The sequence below is a fragment of the Ursus arctos genome, unplaced genomic scaffold (assembly GCF_023065955.2).
Source record: "Ursus arctos isolate Adak ecotype North America unplaced genomic scaffold, UrsArc2.0 scaffold_9, whole genome shotgun sequence".
In the NCBI taxonomy this organism is placed as follows: Eukaryota; Metazoa; Chordata; class Mammalia; order Carnivora; family Ursidae; genus Ursus; species Ursus arctos.
The window spans coordinates 75,283,758-75,298,742 of record NW_026623111.1 but is presented as its reverse complement, the minus strand read 5'-3'; the positions used below and the strand labels follow the sequence as shown (position 1 = coordinate 75,298,742).

Below are 14,985 nucleotides of genomic sequence, written 5' to 3'. Positions count from 1 at the left end.
TCCAAAATTTTAAAAGAGGAAAACTATAGTGAGACAAAACTGTTTTCCATACCCTTAAGAAAGAATGAGGACTCTGAAGAGGACACTAATAGAAAATCTGAAGTTTTATTTTTTATGAAGTAGGAAAATAAAGAGTAGTCACTTCTCTGCATTTGAAAAAATCTAGAAGCTTACAGTTTTAGGAATTCATGTATCTTTTCATCAGTTTACTCAACAAATATCATCCTTTGGTCCTGCTGCATGCCAAATATGGCTGGTGTTACATATTCATGAATGAATTACACATAATTGTATTGAAATAAGCTCTTTGTGTAGTGGGGCACAGAAAGGGTAAATGTGACCTACCACTATGTGTTAAATGCAATGACATAGCATTGCATATTGTGTAGTGTTAACTCAGAGTGAAGACAACAAACCCATACTCAAAGAGTCTAGAATGAATTCCTGGAGGGAGTAAAACTTAAGATGAATTTGGACAGAAGAATAGGAGTTTACTAGGCACCGGTCAGAAAAGATACTTCAGGAAGACAGATTAAAGAGTTCCTAATGCTCAAGGATATTTAGGAAAATGAGAGAGTTAGTATCCACGACAGCAATGCAACAAGAAAACAATACAAATAGTTATCGTATGTGAAGATCTTATCTGTGGTCACCTCTATGCTGAATCATTCCTGTTGCCTTATTTCATGTACACCACACACTATCACTACATTGCTTTGTCTGCTCATTTTATTGTATTTTTTTAAAAGATTTTATTTCTTTATTTGAGAGTGAGAGAGAGCAGGAGAAGCAACAGAAGGAGAGGGAGAAACAGGACCCTGGGATCATGACCTGAGCCAAAGGCAGATGCTTAACTGACTGAGCCACCCAGGTGCCCCTGCCTGCCCATTTTATAGTCATGGAAACAGATGAGGTGAAATGCCAAAAATCATACACATAGTAAAAAGTGGTCCCGAGTCTCAAATCCAAGTCTGTGTGGTCCCAAAGTCAATTTTCATAGCAATTACCCAATTCATAGTACAAAAATCCAAAGTCTGTGTTCTCCCCCGGATACAGAAACCCCTGCACCCATTTATTCAAAAAGTGTATATTCAGTTCCAAAGAATATAATAAGCACCAGGTATACAAAGATGAATAAGAGCCAGTTAGTTCACTACAAAGTTATTATAAAATGCAGTGGTAGAAGTATTTTTAAACCCCTAACAAATTTGGTGGTGGGGCTAGGGGAGAGGTAGGTTCTAGGCTGGCAGAGGTAGGAAAGGCAGAGAAAACTTCCTGGAGGAAATGATGGCCTGAGCTGGAGCTTAGAGGATGAAGAGGAGCAGGTGAAATAGGAGAGGAGGGGCACTGAAGCAGAAGGTGTAGAAACTGCACGTTGTATCCAGAGGACAGTAGGTGGCCTGTGTTGTTGGAATGTAGGGAATGGAGTGGTGAGAAAGCAGGTGCAACGGTACACACACATTAGATCGTGGAGGGGCTTGTGTACCATGTTGATGAGCTTGCATTTATCTCATAAGAAGTGAGGTTTAGGATTTTAAACAGAGAAGTGGCTTAGAACTTGCCTTTAGTCAGGAGGCAAAGGATACCACCTATGAGGCTTTGAAAATGTCTGGTGAGAAATGATGATGGCAGTGGAATCAGAAACAGAGAAAAAGAGGCAGATTCAAGAAACACGGAGGCTGTAAAATTAGTGGGCCTGTTGAATTTATGTTGAAAGTGAGAAAGAGGAAAAAGTCAAAGACAATTCTTCGTTGTGTGGCTTGGTGGAATCCTAGGAAAGATCAAGATTTTATAACTTTGACGTTTCCTATAGTCATGAACTTCATTATGAAGCTGTATATTTTAGGTGTATTATTAATTATTTCACTAAATTTAAGGGATAATTTCTTCATTCCACATTCACTAAAAAGAGTTTCTAATTTGCATGTGAAATTTGAGATTATAGTTTTTTAATGGTCATGTTTTTAAAATATAAATTAAAAATATAAATTAAAATATTTTTATAAATAAAGACTAGTGTTCTTATCATTGATCATTATCGTTTTTAGGTCTAAGTTTATGGCTGAACATTGTATGCATATTGCCATAGATTTTATTTTCATAGTTTCCAATATTTTGAATTTAATTATTATTCTTAATTTGGTGACATTTGTCTCCTTTGCTATCTCATTCTAGTGCTCTGATATATTCAGTTTCCCTTACAGGTGACTGTTGAACTTCTCAGAAGCTGGGTTATGGGTGTTTAGGTTCTTTGTTCTATTTTTCACATACTTGAAAATTTCCATCAAAGTTAAAAAACATACACGGATTTTTTGAAAAGTATATAAATATAGACAGATTACATTCAGATCATTTGAATTATCATAGTACATTACTATGGAGAAGTAATTAATATTTTTCATAGTTCTTAGAGCAAGTAATCAATTTTAGATGTGTTCACTTCAGTTGAATAAAAGTTTTAGAATCTACTAGATATCTGGTGGAGCTGGACGATAGTAAGGAATACAGAAATGACTGGGACTCTCAAATTGCATTAAAGGACTTTTACAATTGAGCAGTAAGGAACAGTTATCTCTGGGAGGATTAGGACTAGATTCCTCAATGACATTGAGATAGGCAGTGAAGAGTCAGTAAGAAATATGGCGTCATGTACACAGCACTACATGCACATGGGAAAACATTGAAAAAGCTACCTTAGTGTGGAATATGGTACCACCAATTTTAGCTTTGGTGGAACGGTGGTAAATAAGCTGAAAATGAATCAAATTTTTGGCTGTGTTCTGTTGAACACAAAGTTTCCAGCAGAAGCTGTTATGAGTCTACCTTCCATTTAGACCTGGGATAGCTGGGGTTGAGAGAGGAAAGTCAGGGGCAAGTCTGCAGAAACCCGTCAGTAGCGTAACTCTTGTTATAATCCATTTGAGTGGGTACAGACTTTAGTTTGAGCAGTGGCAATGAAGAGGAGAATAGGGATTGATGGTGAGAGAGACAATATGGAGCTGATCTTCATTGTACATGTAGATGAATTGGACCTGATGGGGAGACTGGACTCCAAGCTTCTTACTGTGAGAACGATATTACAGTAAGAAAGAAGGAGTTGAGTCAAAAAGAGAAGGTAATGTTAGAGGGAAGGTGTTCATCTGATGTTGATGCTGAGGATAGGGTGTTGAACAAAATGAAGTAGTCTAATCCCATAAAGCTTTGATTGTGGGAAGGGAAAAGAAAAGAGGCAACTAACTTAGTAAACAAGCTGATTTGAAAATGGTAGGTGATAAGACGATATCAAATAAAATGACGTGTTCTTGAAGAAACATTAAGAGATTGAGATTGGGTGATCAAGAATCTCTTTGTGCAGGAGACATCTTGAGCTGAATCCTAAATGGCAAGAAGGAGAGAGATCTTTTCCAGAGGAAAAAAGAGCTTGTATAAATGCCCTAGGGTCAGCCTGATTTGGGTATGTTCAAAGATACAAATGCTAGTCTGTCTGTCTTGAGAACGGTGAAAAGGACATGAGCATAGGAAACGAAACATAGAGACCAGCAGCAGTCAGATCAAGTGGGTCCTCATTGGCCTTGGTAAAGAATCCAGTTTCATTCTTGGTCAATGCAGAGGCATCAAAGGATTTGAAGAAGCAAGGGCGTGGAGTAGAAGATTGTGTGTGTGACATGATCTGATCATTGAAGCCCGTGTTGTGGATGAGATGACCAAGGGAGAGTTTAAAGGAGAGAGAACCTTGGTAAGAATCTGACTGTACTCAAACAGCAAAGAACAAAGAGAAAAGTCAAAGAGGTAGGATGGGAAGCAATCTAGTGCTAATGCACAGTTCCCCGGAGAGGAGAAGGTCTCAAATGGAGGGAGGAGTGCAATGAAGTCAAGCGTCAAATGAGGCCAGGAGGTTGAGGAGACACAGTCCGTAGATGTATCACATTATTTTCCACACACAAAATGTTTTAGATTCAACTTTGATTATTTAGTGAGGGAATATATGTAGTCCAAGGCTGTTACACTTCATGATATATGACATTAATACTTGCAGAGAAGATAGATATAATTTTTTATAATTTTTTTAATATGGGGATGGGATCTGTACTTAAAAATGCTGAAATATATATATGTATATATATATATATATATGTATACATATATATATATATATATTTCTGTTGTATTTTGTGTAAGGATTTCTTCTCATTATTTCTGTTGATAGAGTAATTGCTACGTACTTCTATCTTATCATAGAGGAACTTCTCTAGGAATAATAATCCAAATGGAAAGGAAAAAAACAAAAGAAAACCCTGATGTCCTTTCCAGGCCCTGGACTAGGTATTGGTTATACAGAAATGAATTAAGCATTGTTCCTAGAGCTCTGAACTTGCCTTCTAGTGGGTAGAAATAATAAACAAGAAGAGTAGAGAGCAATGGGAGATGATATCAGGGGCTGAGGTCCAGGATTTGGAGGTGAGGAGGCCTTCAAAAGAAGGGATGCCTGATATCTGAAAAATGAGTAAGAGTTACGAAACAAGGCGATGGTATTGTGGGAAGTGTAATGGCCAATTTGATGTTACCCTGGTAAGGCTACAGTCTCTCTTTCTCCCCTCCTTCCCTCCTTCCCTCCCTCCTTCCTTCCTTCCTCTTCCTTTTTTCTTTTCTTTTCTTTTTTCTTTTCTTTTCTTTTCTTTTCTTTTCTTTCTTTCTTTCCCTTTCTTTCTTTCCTTCCTTCCTTCCTTCCTTCCTTCCTTCCTTCCTTCCTTCTTTCCTTCCTTCCTTCCTTCCTTTTTTCCTTCCTTCCTTCCTTCCTTCCTTCCTTCCTTCCTTCCTTCCTTTCCCAAAGTGACATCATTCTATGCAAATAGGTCAAAAACTTGCTTTATTTGCTTAGTCGACTAATGGATACCCCTCTGATTTAATACATACAAATCTGCTCCTTGTTTTTGTTGGCAAAACAGTATTCTCTTGGAAGGACATGTCATAAATAATTACCTAACCATTTCTCAGATGATTGTTAGTTGTTCTTATTCAAATAGTTAATTCCAGCTGCCTTTTTTGTTCAAGTATTTCATGTATTTTTTTAATAAACAGTGCCGCAGTGAACATCTTTGTGTATGTGCATATGCATATGTATATTATGTATACACTTATACACATGTACATTATATACACATACATATATGCATATATAGACATACATATGTATACAGACATATACACATGAGGTATATACACCTCATATACATACACAGACACACACACACATATATATTTTTTAAGTACATTTTTAAGTACATATATATATATATAAACACACACAACCCTATAAATGCCATTATGTATGTAAGATGTATTCCAAGAAGTGAGGTAACCTATTTGGAGGTGTGCAGAGATTTTTTGTTTTTATTGTCAATTTTTCTCTACCATGATGCCAATTCATACTATAGCCAGTACCTGCAAAGTCACATTTCCTCAACCCCTCATCAATCATACAATTTATTTTAGCTAATCTGATGAGCAAAAATAAGCTTACATTGTGTTTATTAAATTAACTGAGAAAGGGAGTGAATGCATTTTGGAAACATTTTTCTAAGAGCACAGTATAGACTATGTGGCAGAGGTAAAGACTGTAGGCAGGAAAACATTTAGGAGGACTTCATATTAATAACATTCAGAGATCGTAAAGACTTAAACTGGGGCAGAAGAAGGTGCCTCTCTTTCACAAGTAAGTGCATCTCCAATAGCATGTTGGTTGACTTTGTCACCATTAATCATGTCTAAACATGATTTTGAAAGTATTTCTTGAAAAGAAGAAAAAAAAAAGCTTTTTTTTCTTTTGAAGCTGGAATCATGCCGTACTTCCAAATTGTGTAATACATTAAGGGCATTATATATTCCGCTACTTAAATTGAAATGATGAATCCATTAATATATTGCTTGAAATGTAGGCCATAGTCTTTGTCTTCCAAAGGATATTTTAATCAAAATATTAAAAATAAGCTAGAGTCTCATTCAAATAGTTAATTTCAGCTGCCTTTTGTTGTAATATATCATGAATTATCTCGCTGATGGATGGGCAGCCAAATGCAGATAAAATTAGCTTTGCAGTCATTCATTTTAAATTGCTCTTGAATCATTTGGAAGTAAATTCCATTTCAGAAGAATACGCTTCAGGTCTCAGACAAAGAGATAATAGTCCTATATTTTATGATATAAGCAATAATAGTTTAAGTCTTATGATTCAGAAATATAGAAACTTATGTATTAAGTTGGTGAAAATTAAGGCTTGATACGTAGCAATAAAACCAGCAACCTAAGCTTCCTAGATTGATGTTCGTAGCATAATATTTTCCTGTCAAGATTTAGGTGGAATGAAAGTCTATAAAAATAATACATGGTACAAAGCTTTCTCTTCTTGTATATAAATGAAAAAAACAAAGGCTATATGAGATAACAGAAAAGGAAATATTGAGAGTCACCTGATATCAAGATGAAAATGGTAATATTGATATTGAGTAATGGTAGAAAGTGGAAAATTAAGTCACATGTTACAGGAGGGTAAAATGAATAATAATATCACATCTAAATTGAAAAGGCAATTATAGTTTTAAGTCATTGTAAATTCAATGTACAGAATAAAGCCAACTTTGGAAATTTGCTTTGTTAATTTGACAAACTACATGCAGAAAACTTGTTTAGCAGTTTTATCAATCAAGTCATATGGCCCAATTAGCATAACGCCATCCGTATTTTCATCTGGGGTGTGCCTTTATACAACATATGATAATTTGGGATAACTGTGGCACGTTACCAGAAATAAGTACATTGTCTGAAGTTGCTGTTCACAAATTGAGTTCCCATTATCTCCCTGAAGACTTCAGGGCTCTTTGGATATTTATATTAAGAAATAAAGTAGTAATAGGACACATGCACTGATCTCCCGCTGAAAAAACAAATTGTTCTTTTGTAGCTTCAAGTTTATAGCATGACCTTAATAGTATCAGAAAGCTGGTTTATTTGGATAGTAAAATGAATTGCACACTAGCAGCTCATCTCAGTAAATAGTCTAACGACTCAAGGTAGAATCTCAAGCCTTGTTATCTCCATGTACCGAACTTTAAAATCTCAAACCGTATTATATGCATGTATTAAAGAGTCTGCTAGGGGCGCCTGGGTGGCACAGCGGTTGAGCATCTGCCTTCGGCTCAGGGCGTGATCCCAGCGTTACGGGATCGAGCCCCACATCGGGCTTCTCCGCTGGGAGGCTGCTTCTTCCTCTCCCACTCCCCCTGTTCGTGTTCCCTCTCTCGCTGGCTGTCTCTATCTCTGTCGAATAAATAAATAAAATCTTTAAAAAATAAAAAAAAATAAAAAAAAAAAAAAAGAGTCTGCTAGTGCCATGAAAGATTCAACTTCAGCGTGGCAGGGACTTTACTTGTTTTCGATCAGGCACATGAATGGGCCCTGGAGTACATCCAAAGGGAAACCCACAAACAAATAAAATCGCACACTTTCCCTTGCACACCATTGCAGACACGCTTGCTTCGAGACTTATTTGGAGGCTGAGTTTCACTCTCTGGAAAACCATGATTCTTCTAGAAAACATCTAATTACCGTAAGAAGCTGGGAAATAGCAAATAAGTTCTAAAAACTCCACTAATAAAGATATAATTTTAATTCTCAGATTTTTCCGTGCAGTAGAATGCTCAGTTAACTGACATTCGTAGACAGGACCGACTTCATGGGTGTGTGACCTGTGCTGTCACATAGGACTCTAGGTTTAATGCTCATCTGTCACCGTTCCAGAATTCTTAATACAACGAAGATTCCCCCGAATCTTCACTCTGCACTAGGCCACACAAAGTTTGTGGCCAGTCCAGTTTGTAGATCTTACTCTTGTTACAAACTTTAGTATTTGTAAATACATTTGAGGCAATGTGAACTCTAAAATACCTCGTGAACCTTTTCTGAATGATCACAGTTGCCATTCGTAGAATATTAGTGCTTTTATAAGATTTTTATTGACCTCCTATTATGTACCTGGCACTATGCTAGACTTAATGGAATATAAAAATGAGAATGGCAATAATTCCTGCCTCCAAAAGAGCTTTAAGCATTTGTTATATATTTCTGGCTTTTGAAAACTGGTAATAGTTGCATAAAACTGGTTGCCAAAACTGAAAAGTAGATTGCTCGATATGTGTGCAAGGCAAATGCATACACAGTGCAGAGAGCTGAGTGTGCATGAGAAGGTATTTGTAGACTCTCTTTTACAGATGATCATTTTTTTCCCTTGTTAAATCCTTGGTATTTGGAGACGATCACTTTCTCCTTGTTAAATGAGAAACTTGGTATTTGAAGATGGTCATTTTTTCCTTAGTAAATACACACGATATTTGGAAATGATTACTTTTTCCTTGTTAAATACACATGGTATTTGGAGATAGTCATTTTTTTCCTCGTTAAATACATATAGATGTAACCATGCTGGATGTTGAAATACTCAGAAGTTTTCCTTTATAATTTTGGTTGAAGAGAATTGGCTTGCTTGTTTGATTTTCAAAACATACTCTAGAAAACAAAAATTTAAGATGAAATTTCATAAAAAGACAACTTCTGAAATTGATGCTAATACCATTTCTGTCTAGAGCAAAGAAAGGATTGTCTTCGCATGGTGGGGGAGTTGTTGTCTGGGTCAGTTTACATGGCTGGGCATGGTATCCAGGCCACCTGTTGCGAATGAAGGAGGGAAGAATTTCCCAGCAGCACGTGAGCCCACTGATAATCAGTCCATTCCCATTTTGTCAGATCTGCCCCCATTATACATATCTTACTGACTCAAGGTCTTGAAAATTATCTTTAGAAGTGCCATTCCCATCCCCTAAATGGAGCACTAGAAGTAATGTGCCATATTGCCTGATGTGAATTTATCTAGGCATAGACTTAAACCCTGTATGTATGTTATAAGAAATAGTAATAAACTGATATGTCATCGTTGGTTAAAGCATCTCCCTAGATCCAACTTAAGAGATGGGCTTTATGCAGAAACTAGAATGATATGCAAAAGAAACATTGCATTTACCACATAATGAAAATGTTGCAAATGATGGACATCATTCCTTAATAAGTTGCATATTAAGTGTAATTTTACGAACACCTTGAAAAATCAACACTTGATGACACTTCAAACCAAGACATAGAATTATTTCTCTTTCCTGGGAGTGACCCTCTTGTCTTACAACTCAAAATTAAGGAAATACAAAATTAGTTTGTCCATACATTCTTTTTAAATACATCATTAAATCATTACTATTTTTTCCAGCACTTAACAGAGCCCCTTTAGAGTTGAAAACGTATGTGTGACTTTTCCAACCTCCATTAGTCTTCCCAGTAGTTTACAATAACATAAGCAAAAAAAAGAAATACATGCTTTGGGCAAGGAAGGGTGATCAATTTTTAGTGCCTATCTTTCTGTAGGATGTGAATACATAAGTGCTTTGCTACATGATTGAATAAGGTAAGGTAGTAAACAGTCATCTGATATTTTGCAATCATCATTCCTTCTAAAGGAACAAATCTCACTTTCTAAAACAATGACTGAAAGGAAAGCTTTTTATATTTTGGAAACCTGAATAAATATATTGTTATAAAATACATACACATTGTGGTATGTATAAATATACGCCAAGAGTAAAAAAAAAAATTAAATCAACACTCTGCCTTCTTTAGTAATGATAATTAGAAACAACAGCTAACATTGTACGGAATTTCAGTTCGATATTTTGTGGCCCTCTATTGACTATCAGAACTGTCTATCATCACATACAACAATAAGTGCATTGTGGGAAAAAAAAAACCAAAGAAGTGAATAAGGCCTTCAAGACCTCGGCTTTATGTTGATGGATCTGTCAATACCTCAGTTCCCCATTCCTTTGCCTTTCTGAACTATGTGTATTTAAGCAGTTTTGAGTGTTCTTGCATATTGACTAAAGAGGCCGAAATTGATGGAAACAAGGTGATTCTTTAGTTAGCTGACAGTTTGGATCCTTGATGTTCAGCAGTGGAAAAACCAGAAATGATGCCCTGCCAGAAGAAAGCAAATTAAGGAAGTAAGTGAGAAAGAAAGCTAGCTACAGGAAGCATCATTTACATGCCGGCATCAGAAATTTATAATTTGTGAGGAGCTTTGAAAGCTAGTGTGTCTGTGATGCGGGTGAAGCCAGTTTTTACTGCAGAACATATTGGCAGAGATCAAACACGGTTACTGTTTGATGGCTCTCCCGTAAGCTGGATGGAAAAAGTGCCAGGCCACGTTTCTTAGTGGACAAATGGCCATCTTCCCAAACAAGGCAACAAGTGAATGAGTAGTAAAATGAGCTTTAAGGTTAACATAGGAACAACCAGTCTTTACCCATACTACATCATGTATTTGCTACTGAATGTGTATACTTTTAAAGAACTTTTAAAAGCTTTTAATTTGGACCTCACACCTTTAACCTTCCATATTAGCCTGGGGCGCTTTATCAGCTTGCAGAATGAACGATAGTTTTGCTCGCCACTATCTGTCACAGGAAGAAAATTATCAAGTCTAACTTAGTTTCATTGTATTGGAAAGACTTTTTCCCTTGACTCTGGTGAAATATAATAGGGTTTTGGGGGCATTTTTTTTAATTTTCTATTTTTATTTGGAATCATACAGAACCCAAGTTATGAAAAACATACCTCCAAGTGTACAAATATCTCAAGTGGTTTTGGAGTTTTGTTTATTCAGTGGTATTGAAACCGCAGTTGAAACAAATACATTGGAAGCAATATATTTGATAATTTTCAATGCTATAAAAAATGAGATGACTGACTACTGTTGTTCATGATAATACTTCGTAATATTCTAATGAGAATAGGTTTGACTAGTCATAGCATACATCTGATGTTTGAGGTGTAGTTTCTAAATAAGACCAAACAGCATTGCTAGACTCTAGGCTGTACTAGCCATCTACTATTGACTGACTTGCTATTATTATCTCTATTTCCAGTGCTGAGAATAATCCTGAGCTCAATAAATACTTTTGGTTGAATGAATGAAAAAGTGAATGAATATGTCATGCAGTGGCATCTTTTGAAAATAAAGATAGGAGGGGCGCCTGGGTGGCACAGCGGTTCAGCGTCTGCCTTCGGCTCAGGGCGTGACCCCGGCGTTATGGGATCGAGCCCCAAGTCAGGCTCCTCCGCTATGAGCCTGCTTCTTCCTCTCCCACTCCCCCTGCTTGTGTTCCCTCTCTCGCTGGCTGTCTCTATCTCTGTCTAATAAATAAATAAAATCTTTAAAAAAAATGAAAATAAAGATAGGTTTGAATCTGAACTTAAAGATCATTAATTTCATGTTCCCAGTGTTCCTTTTTGGCTTCTTGCAAAGCACTTAAGGTTTACCTATGAGCCTTACATTTTTCAAACAAATTTCTCTAATGAAATTGTTTTTGCTTTTGTCAGCTCTCAGGGGGAACACTGTGTAGCGGGAGGTGTAGTGCTCCATTGGGAAGATCACAGTTTGTGAGTGAGACAAACCTGGGTTCTGATTCCAGTTCCACTATTCACTACATGCATGCTCAGGGCAAGATATTTACCTTCCCTGATGTTGAGTTTTGCCATGCGTAAAAATGAGAATAATAACCAAAATATGAATTGAGCAACCAGTCAAGAGACCTAACGTACTGCCTGGTGCATAGCAGGCATACACCTTGTTAATTAGATCATTTATGAGTCATTATTTGTAAATGAGCAGCAAGTAAATGGCAAGTGGCTACAACGATTTGAATGTTTTCCACTTTCTTCTTGTTTTAGCAGACGATGACTTTTTTCATGAACTCCCAGAAACCTTTCCATCCGATCCACCTGAACCTCTACCACATTTTCTTATTGAGCCTGAAGAAGCTTATATTGTGAAGAATAAGCCTGTGAACCTGTATTGTAAAGCCAGCCCCGCCACCCAGATCTACTTCAAGTGCAATAGTGAATGGGTTCATCAGAAGGACCACATAGTAGATGAGAGAGTAGATGAAACTTCCGGTGAGTTTTCCACTGCATTTGGGCTACTGTTTAGGATTTACTTACTTAGTACTTTGCCATGTTGTCATACTGCTCTTTCGATGGTGAGAATACAAATGAGTGATTATCCTTTGGCAAAAGGTATGGTTCAGTTTGGGTAGAATTTGGTGGTCTCATTCCATGCATTGCAAAGTAAATCCTGACTTGTTTCCTGATGGGCGTAGTTCATGCTGAAAGAGATAAATGAGAAAAATGAATAGACGGGGACGGGATGAATGGTAAGTGCCCTAGTCAAAGATGAATTTCATTCGTGTGTCAATGTTGGTGTCACGTCTAAATATCCTGGGGTTGGGGAACGTGTTCAACTAAGGAGAAGTAATTTTTATTTACAACTATCAAATGTCAATTCACATACATAATTTCCCCTTAAATTTTTAAACAATTTGTAAATGTTGCAGATTCAAAGTATCCTGTGTCCTTAACTTACATCTAAAAATAAATCCTAATTATCTAACTCTTACCTAAAGTTCAATTGAGAGTGATTGAGAACAGTGATGGTGTGAGATCCAGGAAGAGGCGGAGGGTGAGTGTAGCCACCATCTGGGTGGGTCTTGATCAGATTACCTTTGTTCCTGGCATGGTGAAAATGCCTGACTTTATTGCTCAGTATATATTATCCCTGACAGTAAAATACTAAAGGCAAAGAGAGGATATAGTAGATTTTAATAAGCTGTGGGCTTTTCTTGATAAAAGGAAACTTTCTTGATAGCATCTTTTTTACTCCATGATGGGTGACTTAAGATAGTTGTGTAACTCCTACAGTTATTATAAACTGGAAAGATGTGTATCCTTCCACAGTGGTTTAGGTGCTTTTGCTCTCTAACTGTGAGAATAACAATTGGAACTTGCAGACCCATTCTAGATCTATGATTTTATAATGTTAAGACATATGTCTTAAATATTAAGGTTCCACTGAACAACATTTCCAAGGTAAATAGGAAGCATTTAAATATCTTTATTTTCTTTCATAACTATCTCTACCTACCAGAATAGATACACGTTTTCAAAATCCAAATGGTAATTAATTCATATTTGTATCCAAAAGTCAGATTAACCAGGGTTGAGCAGAGCGCAGCTCTTGAGGGAGATCTGTGTTCCCTATCTCTCACAACATGAAGGGCGTATTGAGGTGATGGGACATAAAGAAATGGAACAGACTGTGAGAGGACTGAGAAAAGTCATCTTTTAGAAAAGTATGTGAAGCACAGACTGATATAACACAAACGGTCGTAGAAAATCAGGTGGCAGCTCTACATAATTGTTTGTCAGTTTGTGAATCAGTCTGCTCTCTGCATGCCATCTGATGGCTGTAGAAATAACTGGGTATCCAGCTGTACGGTCGCTTTACTTCAGGGAATTGTCCCACCTCTCGTTCTAATTACTCAGAATACAACTCCACCAGATGTCTACAGAATCGCAAGTGAATTCGTTTTATTTGTTTCAGCTCATTTACTTGTAAAGATTTCAAACACACAAGTTTTAATGGCAAGAGGCAAAAGAAAGACATCAGAAAAGCTAAGATGAAAGTCACAGACATATTTAGGCTTCTCTTTACTAAATTAAGGAAAATGCCTAAACAGGAGGATTAGAAATAAAACCCAAACTGCTCTGATACTGAGCTCCTCTGCCAGCCACACATATACGTATGTGTGTGTAAACATAGGTATTTTAGTAAGACATTTCCCTTCTTAAAACATTATATTTTTTATTATTTCTACATAAAATTAATTAATATTGCATATGCCAGTTATTAAAAATACCTTGTAAAGCAGTTATGTATGGAACTATGTGGCATGTTTCTCTTCAACTTCAGGATGGGACAGATCAGAACTAAGGGCAGAATTGGCAGCCACAATGCTTGCACAGTGCTCCTCAGATTCATGGATGGAGTGGAATGCAGTGTACCTTTGTGTTGTCTTTCATGTTCATCCAAAACTTAACAAGAAAGCCAGCATCCAGACGTGTATCACCTTTCATGTTAGAAAAAAAAAAAATGATGCCCTCAGAATCAGTACTATCTGGTATGTTCTTAACATACTAGCCTGTGCAATTAGGCAAGACAAATAACTGAAAAATATAAAAATTGTTTTAAAAAGTGGAAAAATGATCATTTTTGACACATAGTATGATTTTTGTATATCTGGAAAAAGTGCATTTTTAAATAAAAAATTGAAAAACATAAAGAGAATATAGAAAAGTGGCTGAAAAAAAGATTCATATAACCCATCAACTTTTACTTTCTAGATGGCCATTTAAATTGTAATGGAATAAAAGATATCATTTATAATAACCGTGTAAAAGAAAATGTATGTATAAAGTTAACAAGAAATTTGCAGAATTTTAGAAAGAATAACTTTAAATGCTACTCAGAGTAAGAAAAATACGATGACTTAAATAAGTGGAAAAACTTATCTTGTTCTTGGATAGAAAGACTATATATATATATACATATACACACACACACATATATATATATATATATATATTTTTTTTTTTTACGATCTTGCAGCTTAAAAAAAAAAGATCTCTTCTGGATAGTTTCAGAGATTGCAGGTGCTTTGTACAATATGAAAACCTTAAAATGTAGAAAGGCAATATTTTTAAAATTTTGCTGTTTATAAATGAATCATAAGTCACCAACATTGAATGAAAAGTAATTTGTGAAAATAGCTGGAGGAATTCTGAAATAGTAGTATAATGAGGGAACCCCAGCTCTTTGTAAACATATTGCAAAACTAAAGAAGTGAAGAGTTTTATCTGAGCAGAGAATAAGACATACAGATTAATGGATTAAAATAGGGACCAGGAAATACTCAGTTAAGACATTTTACAATGTGTTAAGATGGGTTTTCAGTCCACAAGGTAGGCAGTTGGAAATTAAATGAATGAATGAAT

General features: G+C 36.2%; 1 protein-coding gene across 4 annotated transcripts in view; it reads left to right on the top strand.

Moving 5' to 3' along the window:
- The window catches only part of UNC5C (unc-5 netrin receptor C), a 342,899-nt gene that overhangs the window by 185,000 nt on the left and 142,914 nt on the right, over window positions 1-14,985 (top strand). For 2 of the 4 annotated variants that reach the window (XM_048211818.2, XM_026509692.4), the window contains exon 2: window positions 11,830-12,051. In XM_048211818.2, the coding sequence (XP_048067775.1) occupies window positions 11,830-12,051 (222 nt within the window). Of the gene's footprint in view, window positions 1-11,826; window positions 12,052-14,985 lie in introns of all 4 variants that reach the window. The other 2 variants (XM_057309522.1, XM_026509691.4) reach the window with 1 other exon arrangement.